At 49.7% G+C, this 26331-nt stretch overlaps 1 protein-coding gene across 1 annotated transcript in view; it reads left to right on the top strand.

Moving 5' to 3' along the window:
* col6a4a (collagen, type VI, alpha 4a) overlaps positions 1 to 26331 on the top strand; it is a 105341-nt gene that overhangs the window by 66588 nt on the left and 12422 nt on the right. Inside the window, exons 34-45 of the mRNA XM_079570267.1 lie at positions 9 to 71; positions 148 to 198; positions 500 to 535; positions 1235 to 1297; positions 2133 to 2195; positions 2301 to 2333; positions 6558 to 6594; positions 9664 to 9964; positions 11041 to 11321; positions 15311 to 15675; positions 17612 to 17903; positions 19004 to 19070. Coding sequence (XP_079426393.1) covers positions 9 to 71; positions 148 to 198; positions 500 to 535; positions 1235 to 1297; positions 2133 to 2195; positions 2301 to 2333; positions 6558 to 6594; positions 9664 to 9964; positions 11041 to 11321; positions 15311 to 15675; positions 17612 to 17903; positions 19004 to 19070 — 1652 coding nt within the window. The remainder of the gene's footprint in view (positions 1 to 8; positions 72 to 147; positions 199 to 499; positions 536 to 1234; positions 1298 to 2132; positions 2196 to 2300; positions 2334 to 6557; positions 6595 to 9663; positions 9965 to 11040; positions 11322 to 15310; positions 15676 to 17611; positions 17904 to 19003; positions 19071 to 26331) is intronic.

The following is a 26331-nucleotide window of genomic DNA, read 5'->3' as shown; positions in this document are numbered from 1 at the left end:
GTGTGCAGGGCCAGCCCGGAGAGCCAGGAGTGCAGGGCGTGTCTGGGCCCCAGGGCCCCCGAGGGCCCCCGGTGAGTCCCCCCCGAGGGTCTGAGTCTTTACTTTAAACATGGCTGTGATCGCCCTCTGAGTCTGTGTCTGTTACAGGGTCAGGACGGACGGGACGGGTACGGAGCCCCGGGACCCAGGGGCAACAAGGTACAAGGGTACACTGTACTCACACTGTACTCACACTGTACTCACTCTGTACTGCAGTCAGTACTCACTATGTACTGCAGTCTGTACTCACTGTGTACTGCAGTCTGTACTCACTCAGTACTGCAGTCAGTACTCACTATGTACTGCAGACTGTACTACAGTCTGTACTGCAGTCTGTACTGCAGTACAGACTGTACTGGAGCCTCTCCTCAGTACTCTTTCTATAGTGCAGTATGTACTGCAGTACTACAGTCCGCAGAATACTGTGTATGTCTTGGTAACGCTGGTGTCTGTGTCTCAGGGCGACCAGGGCTTCCCCGGATACCCCGGCCTCATGGTGAGTTCAGGACCATCATTACTGATTTTAAACTAAATATTTAAGAGAGAACACAGGGCCTGGTCCAGGGGCCGGTCCAGGGGCCGGTCCAGGGCCTGGTCCAGGGGCCGGTCCAGGGCCTGGGCTGTGGAAGAATGCGTCAGAATAAACAGAGCAGCTCCGTTTGTTTTGGCTTCGATTTCACTGATTAAACCTGAGGAGACCAGGAGCCTCATGGAGGAGCCCGGGGGCCACACGGAGGAGCCCGGGGGCCTCACTGGAGGAGCCTCGAGTAGTTTTTGTGACTTTGAAGTTTGTTTGTTTCAAACCTAAAGTAAAGTCCGTGCTTCAAACTGTGACAAACACGGGTTTATATTAAACCTGAACATGGCCCACGGTTCAGACCAGAGTCTTCATCAGGGCTTTAAAGGACTGGATAAGTCATGTGACACAGGTCATGTGACAAACACGCCACATACATGAGGATAAGTCATGTGACACAGGTCACGTGACAAACACGCCACATACATGAGGATAAGTCATGTGACACAGGTCATGTGACAAACACGCCACATACATGAGGATAAGTCATGTGACACAGGTCACGTGACAAACACGCCACATACATGAGGATAAGTCATGTGACACAGGTCATGTGACAAACACACGCAGGTAAAACATGAGGAACAACAATGATCTGGACGTGTCTGTGTCTTTCAGGGAGAGGACGGTCTGCAGGGGCCCAAGGGGCTCCCGGGACGCACAGGGAACCGCGGCCGAGGGGTGAGTCACACACGGGTCAGACCTGCTTTAGACCTGGTTTAGACCTGGTTTAGTCCTGGTTTAGTCCTGGTTTAGTCCTGGTTTAGACCTGGTTTAGTCCTGGTTTAGACCTGGTTTAGACCTGGTTTAGTCCTGGTTTAGACCTGGTTTAGACCTGGTTTAGTCCTGGTTTAGACCTGGTTTAGTCCTGGTTTAGACCTGGTTTAGACCTGGTTTAGTCCTGGTTTAGACCTGGTTTAGTCCTGGTTTAGCCCTGGTTTAGACCTGGTTTAGTCCTTGTTTAGTCCTGGTTTAGTCCTGGTTTAGTCCTGGTTTAGTCCTGGTTTAGACCTGGTTTAGTCCTGGTTTAGTCCTGGTTTAGACCTGGTTTAGTCCTGGTTTAGTCCTGGTTTAGACCTGGTTTAGTCCTGGTTTAGTCACGGTTTAGTCCTGGTTTAGTCCTGGTTTAGCCCTGGTTTAGACCTGGTTTAGTCCTTGTTTAGTCCTGGTTTAGTCCTGGTTTAGTCCTGGTTTAGTCCTGGTTTAGACCTGGTTTAGTCCTGGTTTAGTCCTGGTTTAGTCCTGGTTTAGACCTGGTTTAGTCCTTGTTTAGTCCTGGTTTAGTCCTGGTTTAGTCCTGGTTTAGTCCTGGTTTAGACCTGGTTTAGTCCTGGTTTAGTCCTGGTTTAGTCCTGGTTTAGACCTGGTTTAGTCCTGGTTTAGTCCTGGTTTAGACCTGGTTTAGTCCCGGTTTAGTCCTGGTTTAGTCCTGGTTTAGTCCTGGTTTAGTCACGGTTTAGTCCTGGTTTAGTCCTGGTTTAGTCCCGGTCTCACGCTGGTCTCTCCTGGTCCTCAGGGAAACGCAGGTCCTCCGGGCAGAGCTGGAGGTCCTGGAGAGCCGGGATACCCTGGACACACGGTGAGTCTGTGTGTGCAGTGCTGCTCCTGACCTGTGGGGGCGCTGTGTGTGTGTGTGAGTGTGATTATCTCGCTCTCTAACGCCCCCTGTCTGTGCTGCGTTCAGGGTCCTCGAGGTCCGACCGGAGAACGTCTGAACGTGAGTCTGTCCCACAGAGCGAGCGCATCGCTTCAGGATTACAACTTTATTATTATTATAACTTTATTATTATTATTATTAGGCCCGAGCAACGGACACGCAGTGTCCCGCGAGGGACTCATTAAAACCGTTAACGGGGGACGAAAATGCAAGAATTCACGTAGCAAACGTGAACCGATTCGCAAGTAACAGGGGTCAAAACGTAGTGCTCCGCAAGCTCTAATTTTGGGTGGGGTTCGTGAGAGAAAATAATAAAAGTTGGCTCTGTGGCGCCCCCTCAAACAGGCAGTTTACATTGACCCAATGGAGGAGGGGTCGAAAAAAAAATCATCGTACAAAAGTGACATTGGCCAGGGACATAGACCACGTCAAGACATGTCAAAAATGATATTATGACCCCGCCCTAAATGCTACAGGAAGTCGGCCATCTTGGCCCGAACCTCAAACCTTCAAAATCGTACCTCTTGAACTTCTGGCCCCTGATCCCCGAGCTTTCGATGGAAAGCCTCCAATTTTGGCCGACATGTCCCAAACCCATGTGGCTTTCAAAATCATCAACTACATTTTTTTTAAATTATTGGGCGTGGTCATGACAAGGCCGCAACTGAGAGGCCATTTTCAGCAAATTTCAAAGCCTCATATCTTTCACAGACTTGGCCGGTTTGGAACGGACCCAATCCGGCGCACGTGCACATTCCCCACCTGGACCTAATGGTGTGCACACGCAGCCGCTATCGCCAAAAATGGCTTTAAATGCCTTTCAAATGTCTTGTAAGTGGCCCGCCCATCCTCCGTGAAAATCGCCAGAGGTCTTAGCCTGGCACCATGCTGGCCTTTGTCAGAGTTTCTCCTGAAATTCGTCAATTTTCTAAATTTCCCCCTTTCTTCACAAAAGCTACACTTTTGGACTCGTATATACTTATATTAACCCTCTGTCACAGACATCAGCTTTAATTTGGACGTTTTTGCCTCCAAATTCACGTTTTTCTCAACTGTACAATCACAGGAAGTTCAATTCGACTGTTTCCTGTCCGTCTCTCTGTGTGTTCCTCGTACTATATGGGTCTTACCAAAATATTGCTTCCATATCGAGGGTGCTGCAGGGCTGAAACCCCCTCTCAACGATTCTTTGGGCAGCCAGGAATGTACCCCAATTACAAAATGATACAATATATTATTTTCTAAACTGTTAATCCGTTTCCTGCAAATACACAAGTGCAGGGTCTTTAATGAGATTAATTTCACATCCGCTGTTTTTTCTCAGCCTTAGTAGCTCCATTGGTAGAGAGCTGGGTTAGTGAACAGGAGGTTGCTGGATCAAATCCTGACTTTGACTCTTTTTAAATTTTTCTTTTTTTGGACTTAGCACTTTCTGGGAAGAACATGCATCGTCGCTGATGGTTCCACACTCATTAAAAACAGGGAAATGACCCCTCCAGTGTGTTGCTGCCATCACATTTCAGCCTGTGAATTTAGAAAACCCAAGCAGTCATCAGGCCCATGTTTGCTTGGAATTACAGCTCAGTGATAGCACCTTCCGGGAAGTACATGAATCATTGCCTATGGTCCCACACTCACTAAAACGGGGACATTACCTCTCTCCTCCAGTGGTATGCTGGGAACTAACTTCTGCTCGATAATTTAGACAAAAATTAGTCCACCTCAGGGTACAGTTACCATGGAGCTGCAGCTCAGTGACAGTGAGCTTGTCTTTGGTGTGGGAGGTGCCAGTTCAAATATGGCTGTGACACTTTTCTAATGCTTTCTCTTTTCTTGCCGGCATTTTAATAGAATTTCTGATACATTGAAGTCTGGCAGTGATTTTAACAGTTTATACAGTGTTAAGAGTTTCTGCAACAAAATAGTGACTTTTGCAATTACAACACAATTATGCCACTACATAGGGATTTTCACAATAGCACTATAATGCAACTTAAGGCGAGACACGGCAGGTGAAAGTATTGATTTTTCACGTAGTGGTCGAAGTGGAGATTTTTATCTATTTTCCTCCCTTTACATCTTAGTTTTCATGTCAGAGAATAAAAATAACAAAACTCACCCGCATGATGTTTATTTGATGACGTTTTGTCTGCGAGGTGGGGGCGACCCGGAAGTAGAAAGGCCGTCTTTCAAGCGGGTTTTCATTCATAAATATTGACAGATTTGACATCCACGTGTCCTGCTAAGGGGCCCCGTGATGACGCTTTCACCCAAATATGGTGTTTTTCCTCCTACGAGACGCTGGAGCGGAAAAGTGGAAGAACGGGCCGAGCATGCGCACTCGCTACAAAACTTCAGGGCTGGTTTTCTCTGAATGAGAGAAGCCGCACTCGGGCAACGAGGAAACCCTTATAGAAGCTCCCACAGACTCCAAACTTTACAGTCTGAGGCCTAACAATATTTTGAAGGTTTTTTCAGACAGTTTTTTTAATATCTAATTCCTAGCCTGATTTATTCAGCTTTGAAACAAAAAAAAACAGGCGGAATTTGAGTTTTTACAGATTTTTTCACTGATGATTAGTTTATTGAAAAACTAAACAAAATATCCAAAATCCCCTCTGAAAAAATCTTAGTCACTAATATGTCAATAAAATAAAACCATACATTTTAATCTGGATCAATTCATTATTTTGATTTCGTTGCCCAAAATATAGACAATTTTGGCCATTTTAATGCTCAAAATGCCTTATTTTTATGTGAAAACATAAAATGACAGAAAAAGTGCAATACATTTTTTCCTCATATTTATATCTGTGATGTTCAGCAAAAGTTTCAAATTGACGTCTCTACATTTATTTTTTTCCCCTATTCACCTGCAGTGTCTCGCCTTAAAGGGACTTTCACATAAAATAAACTCTAATGCAACTTAATAGGGACTTTCGCATATAAAGCACTATTATGCAATTATTATGCACAATGTGGCTACGCTAGTTCCTCTGAGCTGAGGTTGTGGGCGCTAGCACTTCCTGTTCGTATTCATGTCCATTAAGATGAGCTTTGACCCGTTCGATTCATCGTATTTCCTACAGACTCTGTGGTGGACAGTGAGTTTCTGGTAGACGATCACTTACCGCAGGTGAACGAGTTGCTGTACAGTGTGAATATTCCCGGAGAGGAGACGTCTGTGTTTATAAGCATCAGTGAGTTTGTCTTGGAGCTAAAGGCTAACATTAACTTCATGCATTATACCATTTGAAATAGTGCCGTTTATTCAATTCTTTTATAGCTTCAAGACAAACTATCAATCCTTTATGATCACAGGCGTCTCCTCTGAACTTGTTACATCAAGGTTTGAACACAGTAAATGATCATCTACCAGGAACTCACTGCCCACAACGTAATCTTTAGAAAATGTGATTATTATTCCAGGAAAAGAATACAGACAGGAAGTCCAGGCGCTCACAGCTTCAGGTCCGAGGAGCTAGCATAGCCATACCTGTCATGATTTGTCTTTTGTTCCCCTGTTTTTGTATGTTTTGTCTTTGGTCTAGTGTGTTTTATTTTGACATGTGTTCTGTCCTTGTGATTTTGCTTTACTTCCCTCGTTACCTGCCTGCCCCGCCCTGATGTGTTTCACCTGTGCTCCGTTTCCTCTTGTATTTACACCCCTGTGTTTCCCTTGTCCTTTGTCGCGTCATTGTCTATGTCAGCCCCGGTCTGTTTTAGTTTTGTCTCTGGATTTTGTTATTTTGGTTTTCATCCATTAAACATCACCAGTTTTGTTGCAGTCCTGCATTTTGGGTTTTTACTTTCTTCACTCCACCACCATCCATGACAATACCGTGCAACAAGCCAATTGCAAAATGTTCTAGTTATGTCATGAAATTAGCTTGTGAAGCTACAGTCGGTCATCTTTGCTCTCGAGCATTATGTAATTGTACACTGTCCTGATAGATAAATAAACAAACAAACAAACAAACAAACAAACAAACAAGCAAGAGAGACACCAGGTTGGGTGTGAGGCACAGGTTTGGGGAAGAGGGAGAGAGTGTGGTTGCAAGTGACAAAGCAAGTGGAGATTATTATTATTATTATTATTATTATTATTATTATTATTATTATTATTATTATTATTATTATTATTATTATTATTATTATTATTATTATTATTATTATTATTATTATTATAACTTTATTACAACTTTATATATAACTTTATTATTATAATATTATTTTTATTCTAAGTTATTCTCTGACTAACTTAATTAACCCCCGTCTCTGCAGGAGTGTGAGATGGTTCGTTACATCCGCGACAACTGTGGTGAGTCTGAGATTCCAGATGTTCCTGATGTTCCTGATGCTCCAGATGTTTCTCTTGACACTGACCTCTGTTTGGGTTTTGTTCTTGTGTTTCCAGCCTGCTCCTTTGGTACGTCTCACCTTCCACACCTCCCTGACTGGAACTGCCCGGGACAGACGAAGCTCTGACTCACACTTTACTGAAGCAGAGAACGAGAGCCCCTCCCCCACTGAGAGAGAGCCCCTCCCCCACTGAGAGAGAGCCCCTCCCCCACTGAGAGAGAGCCCCTCCCCCACTGAGAGAGAGCCCCTCCCCCACTGAGAGAGAGCCCCTCCCCCACCGAGAGAGAGCCCCTCCCCCACTGAGAGAGAGCCCCTCCCCCACTGAGAGAGAGCCCCTCCCCCACTGAGAGAGAGCCCCTCCCCCACCGAGAGAGAGCCCCTCCCCCACCGAGAGAGAGCCCCTCCTCCACCGAGAGAGAGCCCCTCCCCCACTGAGAGAGAGCCCCTCCCCCACCGAGAGAGAGCCCCTCCTCCACTGAGCGAGAGCCCCTCCCCCACTGAGCGAGAGCCCCTCCTCCACTGAGAGAGAGCCCCTCCCCCACTGAGAGAGAGCCCCTCCTCCACTGAGAGAGAGCCCCTCCCCCACCGAGAGAGAGCCCCTCCCCCACTGAGCGAGAGCCCCTCCCCCACCGAGAGAGAGCCCCTCCCCCACCGAGAGAGAGCCCCTCCCCCACCGAGAGAGAGCCCCTCCCCCACCGAGAGAGAGCCCCTCCTCCACCGAGAGAGAGCCCCTCCCCCACTGAGAGAGAGCCCCTCCTCCACCGAGAGAGAGCCCCTCCCCCACCGAGAGAGAGCCCCTCCCCCACTGAGAGAGAGCCCCTCCCCCACCGAGAGAGAGCCCCTCCTCCACTGAGAGAGAGCCCCTCCTCCACTGAGAGAGAGCCCCTCCCCCACCGAGAGAGAGCCCCTCCCCCACCGAGAGAGAGCCCCTCCTCCACCGAGAGAGAGCCCCTCCCCCACTGAGAGAGAGCCCCTCCCCCACTGAGAGAGAGCCCCTCCCCCACTGAGAGAGAGCCCCTCCTCCACCGAGCGAGAGCCCCTCCCCCACTGAGAGAGAGCCCCTCCCCCACCGAGAGAGAGCCCCTCCCCCACTGAGAGAGAGCCCCTCCCCCACTTAGAGAGAGCCCCTCCCCCACTTAGAGAGAGCCCCTCCCCCACTGAGAGAGAGCCCCTCCTCCACTGAGAGAGAGCCCCTCCTCCACTGAGAGAGAGCCCCTCCCCCACTGAGAGAGAGCCCCTCCCCCACCGAGAGAGAGCCCCTCCTCCACTGAGAGAGAGCCCCTCCCCCACCGAGAGAGAGCCCCTCCCCCACTGAGAGAGAGCCCCTCCCCCACTGAGAGAGAGCCCCTCCCCCACCGAGCGAGAGCCCCTCCTCCACTGAGAGAGAGCCCCTCCTCCACTGAGAGAGAGCCCCTCCCCCACCGAGCGAGAGCCCCTCCCCCACTGAGAGAGAGCCCCTCCCCCACCGAGAGAGAGCCCCTCCCCCACCGAGAGAGAGCCCCTCCCCCACTGAGAGAGAGCCCCTCCCCCACTGAGAGAGAGCCCCTCCTCCACTGAGCGAGAGCCCCTCCTCCACCGAGAGAGAGCCCCTCCCCCACTGAGAGAGAGCCCCTCCTCCACTGAGCGAGAGCCCCTCCTCCACTGAGAGAGAGCCCCTCCTCCACTGAGAGAGAGCCCCTCCCCCACTGAGAGAGAGCCCCTCCCCCACCGAGAGAGAGCCCCTCCCCCACCGAGAGAGAGCCCCTCCCCCACTGAGAGAGAGCCCCTCCCCCACTGAGAGAGAGCCCCTCCTCCACTGAGAGAGAGCCCCTCCCCCACTGAGAGAGAGCCCCTCCCCCACTGAGAGAGAGCCCCTCCCCCACCCCTCCCCCACTGAGAGAGAGCCCCTCCTCCACCGAGCGAGAGCCCCTCCTCCACTGAGAGAGAGCCCCTCCCCCACTGAGAGAGAGCCCCTCCTCCACCGAGCGAGAGCCCCTCCTCCACTGAGAGAGAGCCCCTCCCCCACTGAGAGAGAGCCCCTCCTCCACTGAGAGAGAGCCCCTCCTCCACTGAGAGAGAGCCCCTCCCCCACCGAGAGAGAGCCCCTCCTCCACCGAGCGAGAACGAGAGCCCCTCCTCCACCGAGAGAGGAGGAGGGGCTCTCGCTCGGTGGAGGAGGGGCTCCCATAGGGTCAGAGGACGAGGAGGAGGGGCTGAACGAGGAGGAGGGGCTCTCATAGGGTCAGAGGACGAGGAGGAGGGGCTCTCATAGGGTCACTGAGCGAGGAGGAGGGGCTGAACGAGGAGGAGGGGCTCTCATAGGGTCAGAGGACGAGGAGGAGGGGCTCTCATAGGGTCACTGAGCGAGGAGGAGGGGCTGAACGAGGAGGAGGGGCTCTCATAGGGTCAGTGAACGAGGAGGAGGGGCTCTCATAGGGTCAGAGGACGAGGGGGAGGGTCTCTCATAGGGTCAGTGAACGAGGAGGAGGGGCCTCATAGGGTCAGTGAACGAGGAGGAGGGGCTGAACGAGGAGGAGGGGCTGAACGAGGAGGAGGGGCCTCATAGGGTCAGTGAACGAGGAGGAGGGGCTGAACGAGGAGGAGGGGCTGAACGAGGAGGAGGGGCCTCATAGGGTCAGAGGACGAGGAGGAGGGACTGAGCGAGGGGGAGGGGCTGAACGAGGAGGAGGGGCTCTCATAGGGTCTGAAAGCGTCTCCTCCTCTGAAAGCGTCTCCTCCTCCTGTCTCCCCTGCTCCTCCTCTGCTCCTCCTCCTCCGTGACCGCGTCTCCTCCTCCTGTCTCCTCCTCTGCTCCTCCTCCTCTGCTCCTCCTCTGCTCCTCCTCCTCTGCGCCTCCTCTCTGAAAGCCCCTCCTCCTCCTCCTGTCTCCTCAGACCGGGTTAGGGTCAGTGAACGAGGAGGAGGGGCTCTCATAGGGTCTGAAAGCGTCTCCTCCTCCTCTGCTCCTCCTCCTCTGCTCCTCCTCCTCTGCTCCTCCTCTGCTCCTCCTCCTCTGTGACCGCGCCTCCTCCTCCTTCTCCCTCCTCAGACCGGGTGGAGTGCCCCTCGGTGCCCACGGAGCTGGTGTTGGCGTTGGACATGTCCGAGGACGTGACCCCGGTGGCGTTCGAGAGGCAGCGCTCGGCCGCCCTGTCCCTGCTGTCCTCGCTGACCGTCAGCGAGTCCAACTGCCCCCGCGGCGCCCGGGTGTCCGTGGTCGCGTACAGCGCCCGCACCAAGTACCTGATCCGCTTCAACGACTACCGGCGCAAAGCCCAGCTGCTGGACGCCGTGAGGAACATCGCCCTGGAGAGGACGTCCAGCAGGAGGCACCTGGGGGCGGCCATGAGGTACGAGAGGGCGGGGAGAGGGCGGGGCCTCAGGGGGGAGAGGGCGGGGCATGAGGGAGGAGAGGACGTCCAGCAAGAGGCACCTGGGGGCGGCCATGAGGTACGGGAGGGCGGGGAGAGGGGGGAGGGCGGGGCGTCAGGGGGAGGGCGGGGCGTCAGGGGGAGGGCGGGGCCTCAGGGGGAGGGCGGGGCGTCAGGGGGGAGGGCGGGGCGTGAGGGGGAGGGCGGGGCATCAGGGGGGAGAGGACGTCCAGCAAGAGGCACCTGGGGGCGGCCATGAGGTACGGGAGGGCGGGGCTTGAGGTACGAGAGGGCGGGGCATGAAGGAGGAGAGGGCGGGGCGTCAGGGGGAGAGGGCGGGGCGTCAGGGGGAGGACGTCCAGCAAGAGGCACCTGGGGGCGGCCATGAGGTACGGGAGGGCGGGGCGTCAGGGGGGAGGGCGGGGCGTCAGGGGGAGGGCGGGGCATGAGGGAGGAGAGGGCGGGGCGTCAGGGGGAGGAGAAGGTGGAGCATGAGGGAGGAGAGGGCGGAGCCTCAGGGGGGAGGGCGGGGCATGAGGGAGGAGAGGACGTCCAGCAAGAGGCACCTGGGGGCGGCCATGAGGTACGAGAGGGCGGGGCGTCAGGGGGGAGGGCGGGGCATCAGGGGGAGGACGTCCAGCAAGAGGCACCTGGGGGCGGCCATGAGGTACGAGAGGGCGGGGCGTCAGGGGGGAGGGCGGGGCAGGAGGGAGGAGAGGACGGGGCGTCAGGGGGGAGGGCGGGGCCTCAGGGGGAGGGCGGGGCCTCAGGGGGAGAGAGGACGTCCAGCAAGAGGCACCTGGGGGCGGCCATGAGGTACGAGAGGGCGGGGCATGACGGAGGAGGGGGTGGAGCATGAGGGAGGAGGGGGCGGGGCATGAGGGAGGAGAGGGTGGAGCATGAGGGAGGAGGGGGCGGGGCATGAGGGAGGAGAGGGCGGTTTCTCCCGCTTTGACTCGGTTTCTTTGACCCGGTTTCTTTGACCCGGTTTCTTTGACCCGGTTTCTTTGACCCGGTTTCTTTGACCCGGTTTCTCCCCCTTTGACCCGGTCCAGGTTCGTGGGGCAGAACGTCCTGAAGCGCGTCCGCAGTGGCGCCTTGGTGCGGAAGGTGGCGCTGTTCCTGTGTAACGGAGAGACGCAGGACCCGGCAGAGCTGGTCACGGCCGTCATGGAGCTGCGGGCGCTCGGCGTGGTGCCCGCCGTGACCTCGCTGAAGGCGGCGCCCGAGGTGGAGCGGGCGCTGCAGGTGGACGACTCCGGGAACGCCATGTTCTCACTGCTGCGGAACGATGAAGAGGATCTGAGGAAGATCCAGAGCTGCGCCATCTGCTACGGTGAGAAGCAGAACCAGGCACTAAAACAGAACCAGGCACTAAAACAGAACCAGGCACTAAAACAGAACCAGGCACTAAAACAGAACCAGGAACTAAAACAGAACCAGGCACTAAAACAGAACCAGGCACTAAAACAGAACCAGGAACTAAAACAGAACCAGGCACTAAAACAGAACCAGGCACTAAAACAGAACCAGGTACTAAAACAGAACCAGGTACTAAAACAGAACCAGGTACTAAAACGGAACCAGGCACTAAAACGGAACCAGGCACTAAAACGGAACCAGGCACTAAAGCAGAACCAGGCACTAAAACAGAACCAGGCACTAAAGCAGAACCAGGCACTAAAACAGAACCAGGTACTAAAACAGAACCAGGTACTAAAACAGAACCAGGAACTAAAACAGAACCAGGCACTGAAACAGAACCAGGCACTAAAACAGAACCAGGCACTAAAACAGAACCAGGTACTAAAACAGAACCAGGTACTAAAACAGAACCAGGAACTAAAACAGAACCAGGTACTAAAACAGAACCAGGCACTGAAACAAAACCAGGCACTAAAACAGAACCAGGTACTAAAACAGAACCAGGAACTAAAACAGAACCAGGCACTAAAACAGAACCAGGCACTAAAACAGAACCAGGTACTAAAACAGAACCAGGCACTAAAACAGAACCAGGTACTAAAACAGAACCAGGCACTAAAACAGAACCAGGTACTAAAACAGAACCAGGCACTAAAACAGAACCAGGCACTAAAACAGAACCAGGAACTAAAACAGAACCAGGAACTAAAACAGAACCAGGCACTGAAACAGAACCAGGCACTAAAACAGAACCAGGTACTAAAACAGAACCAGGAACTAAAAAAGAACCAGGCACTAAAACAGAACCAGGAACTAAAACAGAACCAGGAACTAAAACAGAACCAGACACTAAAACAGAACCAGGAACTAAAAGAGAACCAGGAACTAAAACAGAACCAGGCCCTTAAACAGAACCAGGAACTAAAACAGAACCAGACACTTAAACAGAACCAGGCACTAAAACAGAACCAGGCACTAAAACAGAACCAGACACTAAAACAGAACCAGGAACTAAAACAGAACCAGGCACTAAAACAGAACCAGGTACTAAAACAGAACCAGGCACTAAAACAGAACCAGGAACTAAAACAGAACCAGGTACTAAAACAGAACCAGGCACTAAAACAGAACCAGGCACTAAAACAGAACCAGGAACTAAAACAGAACCAGGAACTAAAACAGAACCAGGTACTAAAACAGAACCAGGCACTAAAACGGAACCAGGTACTAAAACGGAACCAGGTACTAAAACAGAACCAGGAACTAAAACAGAACCAGGAACTAAAACAGAACCAGGCACTAAAACAGAACCAGGTACTAAAACAGAACCAGGAACTAAAACAGAACCAGGCACTAAAACAGAACCAGGCACTAAAACAGAACCAGGAACTAAAACAGAACCAGGTACTAAAACAGAACCAGGCACTAAAACAGAACCAGGCACTAAAACAGAACCAGGTACTAAAACAGAACCAGACACTAAAACAGAACCAGGCACTAAAACAGAACCAGGCACTAAAACAGAACCAGGTACTAAAACAGAACCAGGAAATAAAACAGAACCAGGTACTAAAACAGAACCAGGAAATAAAACGGAACCAGACACTAAAACAGAACCAGGAACTAAAACAGAACCAGGAACTAAAACAGAACCAGGTACTAAAACAGAACCAGGCACTAAAACAGAACCAGGAAATAAAACAGAACCAGACACTAAAACAGAACCAGGAACTAAAACAGAACCAGACACTAAAACAGAACCAGGCACTAAAACAGAACCAGGAAATAAAACAGAACCAGGTACTAAAACAGAACCAGGTACTAAAACAGAACCAGGAAATAAAACAGAACCAGGTACTAAAACAGAACCAGGAAATAAAACGGAACCAGGCACTAAAACAGAACCAGGAAATAAAACGGAACCAGACACTAAAACAGAACCAGGCACTAAAACAGAACCAGGTACTAAAACAGAACCAGGAACTAAAACAGAACCAGGCACTAAAACAGAACCAGGCACTAAAACAGAACCAGGAACTAAAACAGAACCAGGCACTAAAACAGAACCAGGTACTAAAACAGAACCAGGCACTAAAACAGAACCAGGTACTAAAACAGAACCAGGCACTAAAACAGAACCAGGCACTAAAACAGAACCAGGAACTAAAACAGAACCAGGAACTAAAACAGAACCAGGCACTGAAACAGAACCAGGCACTAAAACAGAACCAGGTACTAAAACAGAACCAGGAACTAAAACAGAACCAGGTACTAAAACAGAACCAGGCACTAAAACAGAACCAGGAACTAAAACAGAACCAGGCACTAAAACAGAACCAGGAACTAAAACAGAACCAGGAACTAAAACAGAACCAGACACTAAAACAGAACCAGGAACTAAAAGAGAACCAGGAACTAAAACAGAACCAGGCTCTTAAAAAGAACCAGGAACTAAAACAGAACCAGACACTAAAACAGAACCAGGCACTAAAACAGAACCAGGCACTAAAACAGAACCAGACACTAAAACAGAACCAGGAACTAAAACAGAACCAGGCACTAAAACAGAACCAGGTACTAAAACAGAACCAGGCACTAAAACAGAACCAGGAACTAAAACAGAACCAGGTACTAAAACAGAACCAGGCACTAAAACAGAACCAGGTACTAAAACAGAACCAGGCACTAAAACAGAACCAGGCACTAAAACAGAACCAGGAACTAAAACAGAACCAGGAACTAAAACAGAACCAGGTACTAAAACAGAACCAGGCACTAAAACGGAACCAGGTACTAAAACGGAACCAGGTACTAAAACAGAACCAGGAACTAAAACAGAACCAGGAACTAAAACAGAACCAGGCACTAAAACAGAACCAGGTACTAAAACAGAACCAGGAACTAAAACAGAACCAGGCACTAAAACAGAACCAGGCACTAAAACAGAACCAGGAACTAAAACAGAACCAGGTACTAAAACAGAACCAGGCACTAAAACAGAACCAGGCACTAAAACAGAACCAGGTACTAAAACAGAACCAGACACTAAAACAGAACCAGGCACTAAAACAGAACCAGGCACTAAAACAGAACCAGGTACTAAAACAGAACCAGGAAATAAAACAGAACCAGGTACTAAAACAGAACCAGGAAATAAAACGGAACCAGACACTAAAACAGAACCAGGAACTAAAACAGAACCAGGAACTAAAACAGAACCAGGCACTAAAACAGAACCAGGTACTAAAACAGAACCAGGTACTAAAACAGAACCAGGCACTAAAACAGAACCAGGAAATAAAACAGAACCAGACACTAAAACAGAACCAGGAACTAAAACAGAACCAGACACTAAAACAGAACCAGGCACTAAAACAGAACCAGGAAATAAAACAGAACCAGGTACTAAAACAGAACCAGGTACTAAAACAGAACCAGGAAATAAAACAGAACCAGGTACTAAAACAGAACCAGGAAATAAAACGGAACCAGGCACTAAAACAGAACCAGGAAATAAAACGGAACCAGACACTAAAACAGAACCAGGAACTAAAACAGAACCAGGAACTAAAACAGAACCAGACACCTGATGATCTGGTCTGGACTTACTTCTGTTTCGGTGATATTTGCTTAATCAGACTTAGCTCCAGTTTTTCTCGTTTCTGACCTAAAGAGCTCAGAAGAAGAAGCTTCTGAGACGAGAAGCGAAACATCCTCAACTTAACTAAAACCCAGTCCAGTCGATGATTTAACTCTTCTATGACGGATACTCCCTGGATGAACGAGAGCCGTCACAAACACGTTACAGGACAGTTTTACTCGGGGTTTAGTCCGACTTCAGTCCTGGCCCACATTTACACACTTAGACACTGTGAATAATGTTCCCCCCCCCCCCCACAGACCCCTGCAGCCCCTCCCCCCTCTGCTCCTTCCTCCCCTCTCCCCTCCCCCCTCTGACCTCTGACCTGGACCTGGCGCTGGTGTTGGACGGCTCTCGGGAGGTTCCTCAGGATGAGTTCTTCGGGGCGCAGGAGCTGCTGGGGAGCGTGGTCTCGCAGGTGAAGCTGAGCCCCGCCCCCAAGAGGCCCGCCCCCGGGGGAGGGGCCCGCGTGGCGCTGCTGCAGATGAGCGGAGCCACACCCACTCTGGAGTTCGGACTCAACGAGTACCAGAACCAAGACCAGGTCCAGGAGCATCTGAGGAAGGTCACTCAGCAGAGAGGGGCGTCCACCCTGGGACAGACGCTGGACCACGCCCTCCGACAGGTGAGACACGCCCCCAAACCACGCCCTCCGACAGGTGAGACACGCCCCCAAACCACGCCCTCCGACAGGTGAGACACGCCCTCCGACAGGTGAGACACGCCCCCAAACCACGCCCTCCGACAGGTGAGACACGCCCCCAAACCACGCCCTCCGACAGGTGAGACACGCCCTCCGACAGGTGAGACACGCCCCCAAACCACGCCCTTCGACAGGTGAGACACGCCCTCCGACAGGTGAGACACGCCCCCAAACCACGCCCTCCGACAGGTGAGACACGCCCCCAAACCACGCCCTCCGACAGGTGAGACACGCCCTCCGACAGGTGAGACACGCCCCCAAACCACGCCTTCCGACAGGTGAGACACGCCCCCAAACCACGCCCTCTGACAGGTGAGACACGCCCTCCGACAGGTGAGACACGCCCCCAGGTGACAGGTGAGACACGCCCCCAAACCACGCCCTCCGACAGGTGAGACACGCCCCTAAACCACGCCCTCCGACAGGTGAGACACGCCTCCAAACCACGCCCTCCGACAGGTGGGACACGCCTCCAAACCACGCCCTCCGACAGGTGAGACACGCCCCCAAACCACGCCCTCCGACAGGTGAGACACGCCCTCCGACAGGTGAAACACGCCCCCAAACCACGCCCTCCGAAAGGTGAGACACGCCCCAAACCACGCCCTCTGACAGGTGAGACACGCCCTCCGACAGGTGAAACACGCCCCCAAACCACGCCCTCCGAAAGGTGAGACACGCCCCAAACCACGCCCTCCGACAGGTGAGACACGCCCTCCGACAGGTGAAACACGCCCCCAAACCACGCCCTCCGAAAGGTGAGACACGCCCCAAACCACGCTCTCAAACAGGTGAGACACGCCCTCCGACAGGTGAGACACGCCCCCAAACCACGTCCCCCGACAGGTGAGACACGCCCCCAAACCACGCCCTCTGACAGGTGAGACACGCCCCCAAACCACGCCCTCCGACAGGTGAGACACGCCCCCAAACCACCCCCTCCGACAGGTGAGACACGTCCCTAAACCACGCCTTCCGACAGGTGAGACACGCCCCCAAACCACGCCCTCCGACAGGTGAGACACGCCCTTCGACAGGTGAGACACGCCCCCAAACCACGCCCTCCGACAGGTGAGACACGTCCCTAAACCACGCCTTCCGACAGGTGAGACACGCCCCCACCCACGCTCTCAAACAGGTGAGACACGCCCTCCGACAGGTGAGACACGCCCCCAAACCACGCCCTCCGACAGGTGAGACACGCCCCCAAACCACGCCCTCCGACAGGTGAGACACGCCCCCAAACCACGCCCTCCGACAGGTGAGACACGCCCCCAAACCACGCCCTCCGACAGGTGAGACACGCCCCCAAACCACGCCCTCCGACAGGTGAGACACGCCCTCCGACAGGTGAGACACGCCCCCAAACCACGCCCTCCGACAGGTGAGACACGCCCCTAAACCACGCCCTCCGACAGGTGAGACACGCCCTCCGACAGGTGAGACACGCCCCCAAACCACGCCCTCCGACAGGTGAGACACGCCCTCCGACAGGTGAGACACGCCCCCAAACCACGCTCTCAAACAGGTGAGACACGCCCTCCGACAGGTGAGACACGCCCCCAAACCACGCCCTCAAACAGGTGAGGCACGCGTTCGTTTGTGTGTTTTGTAGGTGCTCCTGTAGGGGGCGCTCCTCTGTATAAAGTCTGTGTGTTTTGCAGGTGCTCCTGTAGGGGGCGCTCCTCTGTATAAAGTCTGTGTGTTTTGCAGGTGCTCCTGTAGGGGGCGCTCCTCTGTATAAAGTCTGTGTTTTGCAGGTGCTCCTGTAGGGGGCGCTCCTCTGTATAAAGTCTGTGTGTTTTGCAGGTGCTCCTGTAGGGGGCGCTCCTCTGTATAAAGTCTGTGTGTTTTGCAGGTGCTCCTGAAGGCGGGCGCTCCTCGCCGCAGGAAGGCGCTCCTCTTCGTGTTGGGGACCCACTCGGCCTCGGCGAGGGATCAGGCGCGGCTGGACTTCGTTTCCCAGCAGGCCTTGTGTGAGGGCGTGGTGGTCGCCGTGGTGACCGTGGGCTCCGGGTTCAACCGGACGCAGGTGCAGAGGATGGTCAGTCCCCCGGTGGACCAGCACCTCATCCACCTGGACCAGCTCCGGAGCGGCCAGAGGGAGTACGCCTCGAGGTTCCTACGGGTGCTGCTGTCGTCGCTCAACAGTAAGAACCATTAACCCAGTAAGAACCTAGCCCATAACCCAAACGCCACGAGGTTCCTACAGCACGAGGTTCCTACGCCTCGAGGTTCCTACAGCACGAGGTTCCTACAGCACGAGGTTCCTACGGGTGCTGCTGTCGTCGCTCAACAGTAAGAACCACTAACCCCAAACACCACGAGGTTCCTACAGCACGAGGTTCCTACAGCACGAGGTTCCTACAGCACGAGGTTCCTACGGGTGCTGCTGTCGTCGCTCAACAGTAAGAACCACTAACCCCAAACACCACGAGGTTCCTACAGCACGAGGTTCCTACAGCACGAGGTTCCTACAGCACGAGGTTCCTACGGGTGCTGCTGTCGTCGCTCAACAGTAAGAACCACTAACCCCTAGGCCATAAACCAAACACCACGAGGTTCCTACAGCACGAGGTTCCTACACCACGAGGTTCCTACAGCACGAGGTTCCTATAGCACGAGGTTCCTACAGCACGAGGTTCCTACAGTGCAGCCTTCAAAGAACCGAACCCGAACCTTAAAAATGAAAATGTTTTGTGAAATGTTAAAGACTTTTAAGTAAGGGATAATGTATAGAACGCTGGTCATTATCGGGAAAATAAGCTCCGCTTCGCGTCGGGGGCCGGTTCGCCCTGAAGGTAATTATTCGGCCATTTACCAACTGAACACACACAACATAAACTTCGTACACTTTTATGAAGGTCCAAAGGTTTATTTAATGACTTCCACAACAAATAGTTCCCAAAAGTTTGTGCGTTGCTCGGCAACGTTTAGCTAGGCTAGAAGCAGCAAGGCTAGCAGCTAGCCTAGCTACTTAGCTGAAGGTGCAGTTGGAGGAGGTGGTGAATCTCTGGGTAAGTTGAAAGTCAGACTCACGATTCCCCGACTTCTCTCTCAGTGACGGGACAGATAGTGTCGCTGCTACGTACGTGCGGAGTGATATGAAAACACCAACTCAGACGTCCTTTATCAGGAGATAATGACCGGGAGAATGTTGGAAAATCCCATTCAAATCAACGGAGCTTCTACTGACGTTGTGAAGAGCCGTGTAATAAAACGTTATAAAGGGAACTTTGTCTCGTTTCAGAGCGAGTGAACACGTATCCTCCGGCGTCGGTCCAGAGGAGCTGTGGACAGTTTCAGGGTCAGACTGGGTCAGTCCTAAACACGGCAGAAACATGACGGAAACATGACGGAAACATGACTGAAACATGACGGAAACATGACGGAAACATGACGGAAACATGACGGAAACATGACGGAAACATGACTGAAACATGACGGAAACATGACTGAAACATGACGGAAACATGACGGAAACATGACTGAAACATGACTGAAACATGACGGAAACATGACGGAAACATGACGGAAACATGACTGAAACATGACTGAAACATGACTGAAACATGACGGAAACATGACTGAAACATGACGGAAACATGACTGAAACATGACTGAAACATGACTGAAACATGACTGAAACATGACGGAAACATGACTGAAACATGACTGAAACATGACTGAAACATGACGGAAACATGACTGAAACATGACGGTAACATGACGGAAACATGACGGAAACATGACGGAAACACGACTGAAACACGACTGAAACACGACTGAAACACGACTGAAACACGACGGAAACATGACGGAAACACGACGGAAACATGACTGAAACATGACGGAAACATGACTGAAACATGACGGAAACATGACTGAAACATGACGGAAACATGACTGAAACATGACTGAAACATGACGGTAACATCTCAGAAACATGACTGAAACATGACTGAAACATGACGGAAACATGACTGAAACATGACGGAAACATGACGGAAACATGACGGAAACATGACGGAAACATGACGGAAACACGACGGAAACACGACTGAAACATGACTGAAACATGACTGAAACATGACGGAAACACGACTGAAACATGACGGAAACATGACGGAAACATGACTGAAACATGACTGAAACATGACTGAAACATGACGGAAACATGACGGAAACATGACTGAAACATGACTGGAACATGACTGAAACATGACGGAAACATGACGGAAACATGACGGAAACATGACGGAAACATGACGGAAACATGACTGAAACATGACGGAAACACGACGGAAACATGACGGAAACATGACTGAAACATGACTGAAACATGACGGTAACATCTCAGAAACATGACTGAAACACGACGGAAACACGACGGAAACATGACGGAAACATGACGGAAACATGACGGAAACATGACTGAAACATGACGGAAACATGACGGAAACACGACTGAAACACGACTGAAACATGACGGAAACATGACTGAAACACGACTGAAACACGACTGAAACACGACTGAAACACGACTGAAACACGACTGAAACACGACTGAAACACGACTGAAACACGACGGAAACACGACGGAAACACGACGGAAACACGACTGAAACATGACTGAAACATGACGGAAACATGACGGAAACATGACTGAAACATGACTGAAACACGACTGAAACACGACTGAAACACGACTGAAACACGACTGAAACACGACGGAAACATGACTGAAACACGACTGAAACACGACTGAAACACGACTGAAACACGACTGAAACACGACGGAAACATGACGGAAACATGACGGAAACATGACTGAAACATGACTGAAACATGACGGAAACATGACGGAAACATGACGGAAACATGACGGAAACATGACTGAAACATGACAGAAACATGACTGAAACATGACAGAAACATGACTGAAACATGACGGAAACATGACTGAAACATGACGGAAACATGACTGAAACATGACTGAAACATGACTGAAACATGACTGTAACATGACTGAAACATGACTGAAACATGACTGGAACATGACGGAAACATGACTGAAACATGACTGTAACATGACTGAAACATGACTGAAACATGACTGAAACATGACGGAAACATGACTGAAACATGACTGAAACATGACTGTAACATGACTGAAACATGACGGAAACATGACTGTAACATGACTGAAACATGACTGAAACATGACTGTAACATGACGGAAACATGACGGAAACATGACTGAAACATGATTGAAACATGACTGAAACATGACGGAAACATGACGGAAACAGGACTGAAACATGATTGAAACATGACTGAAACATGACTGAAACATGACGGAAACATGACTGAAACATGACTGAAACATGACTGAAACATGACGGAAACATGACGGAAACATGACGGAAACATGACGGAAACATGACGGAAACATGACGGAAACAGGACTGAAACATGATTGAAACATGACTGAAACATGACTGAAACATGACTGAAACATGACTGAAACATGACGGAAACATGACGGAAACATGACGGAAACATGACTGAAACATGACGGAAACATGACTGAAACATGACTGAAACATGACTGAAACATGACTGAAACATGACGGAAACATGACGGAAACATGACTGAAACATGACTGAAACATGACTGAAACATGACGGAAACATGACGGAAACATGACTGAAGCATGACTGGAACATGACTGAAACATGACGGAAACATGACGGAAACATGACGGAAACATGACGGAAACATGACGGAAACATGACTGAAACATGACTGAAACATGACTGAAACATGACGGAAACATCTCAGAAACATGACTGAAACATGACTGAAACATGACGGAAACATGACTGAAACATGACGGAAACATGACGGAAACATGACTGAAACATGACGGAAACATCTCAGAAACATGACGGAAACATGACGGAAACATGACGGAAACATGACGGAAACATGACTGAAACATGACTGAAACATGACTGAAACATGACGGAAACATGACTGAAACATGACGGAAACATGACGGAAACACGACTGAAACACGACTGAAACATGACTGAAACATGACTGAAACATGACTGAAACATGACGGAAACATCTCAGAAACATGACTGAAACATGACTGAAACATGACGGAAACATGACTGAAACATGACGGAAACATGACGGAAACATGACGGAAACATGACGGAAACATGACGGAAACATGACTGAAACATGACTGAAACATGACTGAAACATGACGGAAACATGACGGAAACACGACTGAAACACGACTGAAACACGACGGAAACATGACGGAAACATGACGGAAACATGACGGAAACATGACGGAAACATGACTGAAACATGACTGAAACATGACGGAAACATGACGGAAACATGACGGAAACATGACGGAAACATGACTGAAACATGACGGAAACACGACTGAAACACGACTGAAACACGACTGAAACACGACTGAAACACGACGGAAACATGACGGAAACACGACTGAAACACGACTGAAACACGACGGAAACACGACGGAAACATGACGGAAACATGACGGAAACATGACGGAAACATGACTGAAACATGACGGAAACATGACGGAAACACGACTGAAACACGACTGAAACACGACTGAAACACGACTGAAACACGACTGAAACATGACGGAAACATGACTGAAACACGACTGAAACACGACTGAAACACGACTGAAACACGACTGAAACACGACTGAAACACGACGGAAACACGACGGAAACATGACGGAAACATGACGGAAACATGACGGAAACATGACTGAAACATGACGGAAACATGACGGAAACACGACTGAAACACGACTGAAACACGACTGAAACACGACTGAAACACGACTGAAACATGACGGAAACATGACTGAAACACGACTGAAACACGACTGAAACACGACTGAAACACGACTGAAACACGACGGAAACACGACGGAAACATGACGGAAACATGACGGAAACATGACTGAAACATGACTGAAACATGACGGAAACATGACGGAAACATGACTGAAACATGACTGAAACACGACTGAAACACGACTGAAACACGACTGAAACACGACTGAAACACGACGGAAACATGACTGAAACACGACTGAAACACGATTGAAACACGACTGAAACACGACGGAAACATGACGGAAACATGACGGAAACATGACTGAAACATGACTGAAACATGACGGAAACATGACGGAAACATGACGGAAACATGACGGAAACATGACTGAAACATGACAGAAACATGACTGAAACATGACAGAAACATGACTGAAACATGACGGAAACATGACTGAAACATGACGGAAACATGACTGAAACATGACTGAAACATGACTGTAACATGACTGAAACATGACTGAAACATGACTGAAACATGACGGAAACATGACTGAAACATGACTGTAACATGACTGAAACATGACTGAAACATGACTGAAACATGACGGAAACATGACTGAAACATGACTGAAACATGACTGTAACATGACTGAAACATGACGGAAACATGACTGTAACATGACTGAAACATGACTGAAACATGACTGTAACATGACGGAAACATGACGGAAACATGACTGAAACATGATTGAAACATGACTGAAACATGACTGAAACATGACTGAAACATGACTGAAACATGACGGAAACATGACTGAAACATGACTGAAACATGACTGTAACATGACTGAAACATGACGGAAACATGACTGAAACATGACTGTAACATGACGGAAACATGACTGAAACATGACTGAAACATGACTGAAACATGACTGAAACATGACGGAAACATGACTGAAACATGACTGAAACATGACTGTAACATGACTGAAACATGACTGAAACATGACTGAAACATGACGGAAACATGACTGAAACATGACTGAAACATGACGGAAACATGACGGAAACAGGACTGAAACATGATTGAAACATGACTGAAACATGACTGAAACATGACGGAAACATGACTGAAACATGACTGAAACATGACTGAAACATGACTGAAACATGACGGAAACATGACGGAAACATGACGGAAACATGACGGAAACATGACGGAAACAGGACTGAAACATGATTGAAACATGACTGAAACATGACTGAAACATGACGGAAACATGACTGAAACATGACGGAAACATGACGGAAACATGACGGAAACATGACTGAAACATGACGGAAACATGACTGAAACATGACGGAAACATGACGGAAACATGACGGAAACATGACTGAAACATGACGGAAACATGACTGAAACATGACTGAAACATGACTGAAACATGACTGAAACATGACGGAAACATGACGGAAACATGACTGAAACATGACTGAAACATGACTGAAACATGACGGAAACATGACGGAAACATGACTGGAACATGACTGGAACATGACTGAAACATGACGGAAACATGACGGAAACATGACGGAAACATGACGGAAACATGACGGAAACATGACTGAAACATGACTGAAACATGACTGAAACATGACGGAAACATCTCAGAAACATGACTGAAACATGACTGAAACATGACGGAAACATGACTGAAACATGACGGAAACATGACGGAAACATGACTGAAACATGACGGAAACATCTCAGAAACATGACGGAAACATGACGGAAACATGACGGAAACATGACGGAAACATGACTGAAACATGACTGAAACATGACGGAAACATGACTGAAACATGACGGAAACATGACGGAAACACGACTGAAACATGACTGAAACATGACTGAAACATGACTGAAACATGACTGAAACATGACGGAAACATCTCAGAAACATGACTGAAACATGACTGAAACATGACGGAAACATGACGGAAACATGACGGAAACATGACGGAAACATGACGGAAACATGACGGAAACATGACTGAAACATGACTGAAACATGACTGAAACATGACGGAAACATGACGGAAACACGACTGAAACACGACTGAAACACGACGGAAACACGACGGAAACATGACGGAAACATGACGGAAACATGACGGAAACATGACGGAAACATGACTGAAACATGACTGAAACATGACGGAAACATGACGGAAACATGACGGAAACATGACGGAAACATGACTGAAACATGACGGAAACACGACTGAAACACGACTGAAACACGACTGAAACACGACTGAAACACGACGGAAACATGACGGAAACACGACTGAAACACGACTGAAACACGACGGAAACACGACGGAAACATGACGGAAACATGACGGAAACATGACGGAAACATGACTGAAACATGACGGAAACATGACGGAAACACGACTGAAACACGACTGAAACACGACTGAAACACGACTGAAACACGACTGAAACATGACGGAAACATGACTGAAACACGACTGAAACACGACTGAAACACGACTGAAACACGACTGAAACACGACTGAAACACGACGGAAACACGACGGAAACATGACGGAAACATGACGGAAACATGACGGAAACATGACTGAAACATGACGGAAACATGACGGAAACACGACTGAAACACGACTGAAACACGACTGAAACACGACTGAAACACGACTGAAACATGACGGAAACATGACTGAAACACGACTGAAACACGACTGAAACACGACTGAAACACGACTGAAACACGACGGAAACACGACGGAAACACGACGGAAACATGACGGAAACATGACTGAAACATGACTGAAACATGACGGAAACATGACGGAAACATGACTGAAACATGACTGAAACACGACTGAAACACGACTGAAACACGACTGAAACACGACTGAAACACGACGGAAACACGACTGAAACACGACTGAAACACGACTGAAACACGACTGAAACACGACGGAAACACGACGGAAACACGACGGAAACATGACTGAAACATGACTGAAACATGACGGAAACATGACGGAAACATGACGGAAACATGACGGAAACATGACTGAAACATGACAGAAACATGACTGAAACATGACAGAAACATGACTGAAACATGACGGAAACATGACTGAAACATGACGGAAACATGACTGAAACATGACTGAAACATGACTGTAACATGACTGAAACATGACTGAAACATGACTGAAACATGACGGAAACATGACTGAAACATGACTGTAACATGACTGAAACATGACTGAAACATGACTGAAACATGACTGAAACATGACGGAAACATGACTGAAACATGACTGAAACATGACTGTAACATGACTGAAACATGACGGAAACATGACTGTAACATGACTGAAACATGACTGAAACATGACTGTAACATGACGGAAACATGACGGAAACATGACTGAAACATGATTGAAACATGACTGAAACATGACTGAAACATGACGGAAACATGACTGAAACATGACTGAAACATGACTGTAACATGACTGAAACATGACTGAAACATGACTGTAACATGACGGAAACATGACGGAAACAGGACTGAAACATGATTGAAACATGACTGAAACATGACTGAAACATGACGGAAA

The sequence above is a fragment of the Gobius niger genome (genome assembly GCF_951799975.1).
Source record: "Gobius niger genome assembly, chromosome: 13".
In the NCBI taxonomy this organism is placed as follows: Eukaryota; Metazoa; Chordata; class Actinopteri; order Gobiiformes; family Gobiidae; genus Gobius; species Gobius niger.
The sequence above is the reverse complement of the archived record's forward strand: the minus strand, read 5'-3'. Positions and strand labels throughout refer to the sequence as shown.